The sequence below is a fragment of the Channa argus genome, chromosome 12 (genome assembly GCF_033026475.1).
Source record: "Channa argus isolate prfri chromosome 12, Channa argus male v1.0, whole genome shotgun sequence".
NCBI lineage: Eukaryota > Metazoa > Chordata > Actinopteri > Anabantiformes > Channidae > Channa > Channa argus.
In genome coordinates this window covers 6122964-6131339 of record NC_090208.1, presented here as the reverse complement: position 1 = coordinate 6131339, position 8376 = coordinate 6122964, and the positions used below count along the sequence as shown (strand labels likewise).

The 8376-nt window shown below is 37.8% G+C and overlaps 1 protein-coding gene across 6 annotated transcripts; it reads left to right on the top strand.

The window, feature by feature from the left end:
* The first annotated feature begins 508 nt into the window (after nt 1-508).
* Nucleotides 509-7047, top strand: LOC137137904 (sialoadhesin-like). 6 transcript variants are annotated; one of them, XR_010915851.1, is made up of 9 exons: nt 509-614; nt 1356-1391; nt 1904-2164; nt 2244-2489; nt 3111-3281; nt 4656-4736; nt 5568-5626; nt 5838-5927; nt 6392-6529. XR_010915851.1 is itself a non-coding variant. In XM_067524708.1 (9 exons), the coding sequence occupies exons 3-9, from the start codon at nt 1646-1648 to the stop codon at nt 6558-6560; spliced, it is 1050 nt and encodes a 349-aa protein (XP_067380809.1). In that variant the 5' UTR covers nt 577-614; nt 1356-1391; nt 1478-1645; the 3' UTR covers nt 6561-7046. The 6 variants fall into 6 exon arrangements, 4 of the variants coding, with proteins under 4 accessions (XP_067380808.1, XP_067380811.1, XP_067380809.1 ...); XR_010915852.1 differs by having other exon boundaries at nt 6373-6508; XM_067524708.1 differs by lacking the exon at nt 5568-5626 and adding an exon at nt 1478-1658 and having other exon boundaries at nt 577-614; nt 6373-7046.
* The last annotated feature ends 1329 nt before the right edge of the window (nt 7048-8376 follow it).

Genomic DNA, 8376 nt, shown 5'->3' with positions numbered 1-8376 from the left:
CTATCATCTGGGAACATGTGTTTTCCTTGTGTTTACACAGTAAATACAGAAAAGTTTTGGATCACTGAATGATGTGTACGAACTATTTTGAAAAGACTTTGTGAAACCAAATGATAAGTGTTAACATATTTACAATAGAAGTTTTCTGCTGTGCTAAGAAGTTAAGATAAAGCGAAGACAGTCTCAGATCAAACCATAACATAATCTATCTGCTTGTTTTACCCTTATCCACTGACAGGAAATAACACTGACACCAGGGCAAAGAAGCCTTTTCTTGAAACTACAATTCAGTCGTTTCCTCTCATGCAAAATCCACATGCAGAATGACCTATTTTTGTGTTTGCATTATGACTATTACATTCATTACTTCTCTGATTCTCCTGTAACATGGCTATTTTTGAATCCAGCTTTATGTGCAACATATTTCTGTGTTGGTTGGTTTAATACACACACGCACGCACACACACACACATAGAGATAAATGATGCTCTTCCTGTAACTACAAAACCAATTGAAACAGAGGAAGGAGGAGGGTTTTACTGCTCAGATAGAAAAAAAAAATCTCACATTACTATGTGATATGATGGGAGAAACATGTTTCCTGTGGCTGCTCTGTGAGTATAAGTTGATTTGTTTAAATGTTATATTTACTGTGGGTCTGCTGAGCTGGAGAAGATACAGGTCCCAAATTTCCTTCAAACATCATTACCAATGTAAAATATCTCACAGTAAAATTGTTTTTAATTATCGTCATAATGACAGTGAGCAACAATAGACTCTACAACTTAAAATGCAGCTCTTTACAAAGATATGACGATTAAAAGAAATAAACTGTCCACTCTGCTGAACTGGTCAGGAAGAGTTTTGACAACAGCATCAGACATTTTAATGAATGTATCTGTCATAATAAACGTATTTAGGATAAAGTTTTTCAATGTTTACAGCTTTCACTACGCTGTTCATTAATGAACGATGCTAAAAACAATCTTCTGTCTCTTAAAGATTTAAAAACAGAACTCTTCCGCATCTTCCTATGCACTTAAATCTCTTAAAAAAACAAACAAACAAACAAACAAAAAATCCTTTCTGCTCTTTCTCGCACTTGCATCTCGTGAGCTGTGAACACTTTTCTGATAGGACTTTGCTTTGATGTTTTCTCCTTGACTTAGATTTTTGCTGCCTTGTACTTCACTTGTAAGTCGCTTTGGATGAAAGCATCTGCTAAATGACTACATGTAAATGTAAATGTAAATTTAGGTTACTATCTACAATTAGCTGATTTTTGGAACTGACCTTAATATTAACTGTGGTGATTACACATGTTGAACTATAACCTGAGGCTCATTTCTCTTCAGCTCTGACTTTGCAGCTCTGCTACACAACTAACCAAGGTTGGTAAACTTATTAAATCCCTTCAATCAAAGTGTTTCCTGACATAAAACACAGGGTTTTTACATCAAGATTTCTGTTTATGTAGAGAAACAGTTCCTGATACACAAGAAGAGAACCCTAAAATTCAGTACAAATTTAAATTATGAGCAAATGATCAGATGGAAGAACAACTAGAGGCTGAGTTTAACTTAAAATGAAGTGTGTGAACCGTTAAAACCAGATACTCCACCATCAACTATAGAAACAGCTTTCAATGAAAGGAAAAGGTGGGAAACACTTTGATTTATGATTTTTAAATGACATTGGAGATTAGCTTCACCTTATGTTTCATTTTTAATTGTGAGGATTTGTTGGCTACGTTTATTTTACTAAAACATTGTTTTTTGTTCTATTTAAGATTTGTATTTTTTAAAATATGTGTCAAGTTTATTCGCAACATGTTTTTTTAAGGTATTTTTAAGCTATTCCATATGACCCCATATTGACTCAAAATATAATGAATGTCCACCAGCTCGTCTGACTGTGAGTCCCAGCTTCTCTCAGCTGTTTGTTGGAGAGTTTGTCTCTCTGAGCTGTAAGGAGGACGACAGCTCTGCTGGATGGACACTGAGGAGGAACACAAGCAGAGACACCAGAGCGGAGTGTGAAGACTGGGGGGAACCAATTGCTTCTTGCTGTAACATCAGTCCCATCACCACATTGGACAGTGGAGTTTACTGGTGTGAGTCCAGAAACGGATCAACCAGTAACAGCATCACCATCACTGTCTCTGGTAAGATCAGACTGTGGAGTTAGTGTTGATGAAGCTGTGTGGAAATGGATGAAATGCTGTAGTTTGTCTCTGTGTTTAGACAAAGCAGTGATCCTGCAGAGTCCTGTCCTCCCTGTGATGGAGGGACATGATGTCTCTCTGCACTGTCAAACAAAGAGGCCTCCCTCCAAGCTCCCAGCTGATTTCTATAAAGATGGCTCCCTCATCAGGACTGAGCCTACAGGTCACATGACCATCCACCATGTTACCAAGTCTGATGAAGGCCTCTACAAGTGTCACATCAGCAGTCATGGAGAGTCTCCACCCAGCTGGATCTACGTCACAGGTCAGGAGGTCTACTATAATTCTTCCACAAAGACCTGATTAATACTTTTAATGGAAAATGGTGCAAAACCTCAGAAACACTCACAATTATACCAGCACAACTGGTGCACAGGCCTGCGTCATGCTAACCTGCAGAACCTTGTTAATGATTGGTTTACTGGTGAACATGCTCTGATTAGACTCTCATAGGTTTCACTGTAAAAACCACAAATAACACAGAAGCAGAGATCGCTGCAAACATGCACAAATGGCAACATATTGAACCCTTGGAACCATCACATTATGATCCACCTACCTTCTTCTTCTATAGCAGGTTTATCATTTGCCCAGCACATTAAAACTTGGGAGATGTGCACTTCGGATCCTCTTTGAGCCTTTTCGACCTTCAACTACCTATAAGCCCTTTCTCAGCATAGATTTAGATGTTTACATATAGAAGCAGAGAAAAACAAGCAATCTGGAATTTGTCCACCAAGAACTAAAACTATGTCAAAGAGTAGCAAAAAAAACCTGCACAAAATAACCACAGCTTGCAATTTCAGCAGTGACCAAAGCTCTGTAAAACTAAAAATATTTTTTAACTTTAATATTTTTTTAATTTAATATTTCTTGATTATTTCAGAAAAACCCAGCACCCCAAATCTGCCACCATCATCTGATCCCAGCGTCTTCACCTCCATCGTTACCTTACCGGCTCTCTTTGTGTTATTTTCTATTCCATCCCTCTGTGGTCTGGTGGTACTGGTTGTAGTGGTTCTACTGCTGAGGGGATATTTCCAGAGGAAACCGAAAGGTGAGACACAAGTGTTTCCCCCATGGATTTAAAGTAAACTGTTGGAAAAAATGACATAAATAATGAACTTGAATTTTCATGTACCACATATTTGGGTGAGTGTTCCCCTGATTGCAGTTGAGCAGTAAACTGAACTTTTATACGTTAAAATCACTTCCTGTATTGTCAATCAAATCGGCGTCTCGGTTAAATAAGAAGTTAATGTCTTGGACTCTGAAGCTTTCTGTTTGAAGTGTGACACACTGTGGGTACGTTAGAGCCTTGTGGTTAGAGACCTTATTCTACAGAAGCTCTGCTGCTAGTTTCCTGTTTTCCTCAACTCTACAGTTGAGCTTCGTGTATCTGTTTCACTGCAGAAATGATAAAAGGTTTTCAAAATGTTTCACTACCTAATTTAAGCAAAGGGAAGATTTTCATGTTGTTAGAAAACTGTACAATTGTGTTTCCAGAAAGGTTGTTGTTCTGTGTAAAGGTGAATAAAAAGAGACCGCAAATCTCATTTCAAACCTATTTTTGAGGATAAATTGAAAATCAATTTATCAAATGTTAAAACACAGAAATGTCCGAATCAGATTGATTTTTCTCAGCTCTTGTCCATGAACATTATGTTCCACTAGCCCACTTTTCATCACGTAGCCTTAATTCACCTACGCCTGACGCAGACCTCGATCGCTTCACTGGGAATCAGGGCGCCTGACTTTGATAATGAAGGTTTTGCTTGATTCCGGGTCTCTGCTGTGTGAGTTGCCTCGTGGGGCCTGGGCTGATGCCTTGTATGGGTCTTTGAAGCTGCAGTAGCAAAGTCTGTAGTTTTCTCCTCCTCGTTGGGGCATCGGATGAGCTGTGAGTATCTTGGTAGTTCCAAACTGATGTTAATATGGTTGAAGTCGGGAAAATTTTGTTCGACCTCCGTGATCTGGTGAATGTGCCAAACTTGCCTCGACTGTGGGACATAGACTCCAATCAGGACAATGGAGACAAACTCACAGGAGAGTTGAATGGTCTGTAGTAGGTGAAGCCAGTTCCTTAATGTAAACATTTCCGGATTTCGTTTTGTTAAGTTCATAAGATCGTTACAAGTTCTATCAGTTCAATCCAGAGAAATCTCTGAGACATGGTCACAAAGATCCATAGATATTTCTCCCTTCTCTGATCATTCATTTATATTAAACACAGTGTGATGAAGTTTTTTTGGAAATGGGGTTTTGTATGATGCATGTTGTTCTGTATGACGACTACATGAATCTACTTTATGTCTGACATAATGTGAAAAACTGTTTTTTTTCGTCCCCTCCTTTCTCTGTTTTGAAATATAAGATCAACAGTTCTTGCAAAATATGTATAATTTGATATGATGTTGACTTAATCTTCCAGGGCCTCACAGTGATCCAGCTCCAGTTTACTCAGCAGTGAGACCAAGAGGAGACATCAGCCATGAACCAGACAGGACGGCAGGTACGGCTGCTTGAGGTGAAGTCAGCAGAATGACTTCAGAGTTGTCTGTTGTGAAAAAATCCTATTGGGTGAACAACTATAATGCTGCAATGGAAAATCTACGTAATCTGTTTATTCCTTATCCCCACAAAACACCTCGTGACTTTTCTTCTAGCATTAGCAAGAGGTTCACAATGAACTAAAAGATAGCTGTGGACTCGTGTGGACGTGGCAGCATAATGTCAGAACTACCTTATCACATTAATTCTTTTGTGATGTTAAAATGTGATGCTGGGCGTCAAAAACCAGAATTCCCACTATTATTTATAGAAAGAATCATTTTCATATGAACAAGTCAATGCAGCTCTATGAAAGTCTTCCTGGATACAGAGAAAATGCAGCACTGTCTCTAACACCCTTCGTGTGAGCATCACATTTCACTCCACCAAGTGTGGTCGTCTCAGACCACATACTGCAGATACAAGTAACGTAAACATGAATTGTTTTGATAATTCACCATCATTTTAAACATTCACCGTCTCTGCAGCTTCATGGAGCTTTAAATTGAGCTTCACTGCAATAGGACACTTCTGTTTTTTAATAAAAAGCTCCAAGACATTACAGGTATAGATCAGCTGGAGCATTTAGCAGTTGAGAAGAAGAGATACTTCTTACAGGTAGCCAGACAAAAACTGAAATAAAATAAAAGGAATATTATCTAATGATGTGTTTACAAGTTCAAGGTCACGATTTCTTTCATCTATAGGTGACACAGTAAACTAGTTTTAGTTCTATTTATTTTTCAACTGACTTTTTTCCTCACGATGAAGTTAGCACCATTTCTCTAAACAGGCTCATTTACTTCAATAGAAGTGAGAAGCCGTGTGGTCGTCCAGTTTCCTGTTTTAAAGGTAAATGGTCTGTTCCAGCAGTGGTGTTTGAAAGAAAAAAAAAAGTGCAAAAATGAAACTGATGCATTTCAGTTAAAGCATCAAAAGCAGAATTATAGTCTTCTCCACTTTTAGAGTTAATTCTGGGGGCTTTATGTGCCACAACAGCACTAGTACTAGATGCCGATCACTGTACTACTACTACTACTAATAATAATACAACCTTTTGCAGAGATGGATCCGTCTGCAGTCTACGCTGCAGTGAGAAAAACAACAGACAGCGGTTATGGACACGTATCCATCAGATCAAACAGCAGGAGAGGTACAGCTGCTCTTTCTCTAACACTGACTAACTGCAATGTCGCTGCAGGACTATAGCAGGAAGCTGTTTCAGTGGAACAGATGGTGAATGGCAGGTGTAGACAAAGGTCAGCAACAGATCTGGTGCAGTACCATGACAGGAAATGTTAATGAAATGCAACAACAGCCACAGTGAACCTGAAAAAAAAATCACTTTCAAAAACATCGATGTTGAACTGTTGGAGCTGTTTAACTCACAACTGAAGTGAATAATGAATAAGTCCATTGTTTTGGAGGCCTGTTCGTAACACTCCAATACCCATGAGCCTCAGCGACAGTTGCCATGGAGAAAAAGGCAGTGAATCAGTGCAGTTATAACAAGCACATCAAATTAATTTGATTAAGTTTTCTGATCAGAATAATTTTAAAAAGGAACATGGTTGACACTTTATCATTACTATTATCAGTGTGTGTATCTGTGTTTAGAGATTCCAGCAGAACCAGACATCGTCTACTCTTCACTGAGGTCGAGCGTCACACCATCACACTAGTCCAACCGATGATGTTTACTGGTCACCACCCAGTTACCAGAGCCTCTGTTTATGTTTATTTTTTTATATGTTCTGTGTATTTACAGTATTTTTTGGTGGAATAACTTATCAATAATCAATCAATAAGAAGAAAAATGGTAATGGCAGTGCTAACCCAGGGAGCTAGCGCTGAGTGTCTCGCTCAGGGACACACCTGGTAGGCCCGGATTTGATCTGTACCCCATCCTGATGCTCTACCCATCGATCTACCAGGCCGCTACTATGATAATTATTATTTAGGATAAAAAACACCAACATATTTTTGTTTGAGCTTCTCAAATGTCAGAATTGGGTGTTTTTCTGTGTGATCTGTGATACTAAACTAAATTGTAAATATATATATATATATATACTAAACTGATACAAACTGGGGTTTGGACAATAGCTTCAGAATAATAGATGTCGGTTAATTCATTGTCAGTTTTACTGTTTTCAGTAATTTCATTAAACAGTAAAATGATTATCAGAGAAATTATTTTGTAATGAAAACAATTGTTAGCTGTGGTACTGGTTAAATGCATTTCTAATTAAAATTAGGAACTGTTCAGGTGTGTGTTGTCTGTTGTTTCATCCTTTTTTACTTTTAGATTATTTAAAAGACTCCGACATCATGAGAACACAATACAGAATAAAATGTGAACGGTTTCTTGAGGTACTGACTACAACCACTGATACTATTTTGGAAATATCTGCCCTTGTCATAGTGAAGAGTGGGAAAAAAAAAAAGATCTGGAAAGCAATGTGCTATTAAATGAAAAACAATTACAAAAAAACCCCACTGACTTTGTGGCCCTATGCAAGATGATGTTTGGGGGACTCTTGTTTGCCAAACTACAATAGAGAGAGATTCCTAACCTTCCAGATGAGCCACAAAAATGCCAAAAAACCAAAACAGGAGGAAAACAGGCTCCGGTCATGATAAACATTCATATTAACATTAAACACCTTAAGTTGAGACACTCAAGCAAGTTAAATTGATAAAAAAAAAAAGATAATACATGGAAAAAAAACTTCAAATTTTGAAAGCAAGAACACAATTCAAGTTATCACAGTAACACAAATTGTCATGACCCAAAAAAATATACAGAGATAAGTAATGTGGGCCGAGCCCAAGCTCAACAGAAAATGCTTTGATGCCTGGAGCTTCAAAATAGTTTAGCATTGCTCCTGCAAAGACAAAGCTCCATAGGTTATCAAACAAAATAGATCATAAGGACACATTCCTATTTTATTATAGCAGTGATGTTGCACAAATCCAAAAATTTGTAACGTGTTTGTATATTAAACACTGTAATGTACAATGTCCCTTTAAAGCATGTACCTGATTACAAAGCTGTCACTTTGATGAGGTTTCTGCATTTATTGACACATTGTACTTGTTCAAATAATGAAACTAATGAGCAATCTGTATTGTCACAATGAATATTCTAATAAAAGTGGCAAAGAGGGAGACTGCAACTAACTCAGTAGAGTCAGCAATAATCCAAATTAATCATCAACAGACCTCATATTTATTAGTCCTTTAATAAGTAACTAGTGTTATTTATAAAACAGTGTCGCACTAATTTGACATCTATAAAATACACACTAAACTTAAAATAATGAATCCTCAGTAATTTTAAAGAAATGTTAAGTGGCAAATATCTGAGTGGCAACTTCCCTTGACAATGACGTAGCACAACCACGCCCCCTCCCTGACGTCACTTAGGTTAGTCCGTCAGTCCCACGGCAGGACAGCCCCAGGTTAGCCGAGTGAGCTAGCAGGACAAGTAATGAACAACAGACAAAGCCTGACCTTTATCCTTTTCTTCTTCTTTCGTTTTTATGTCACATTATAATAATTGTTTGATTCCATGACGCTGTTTGTCTTATATGCTCTAA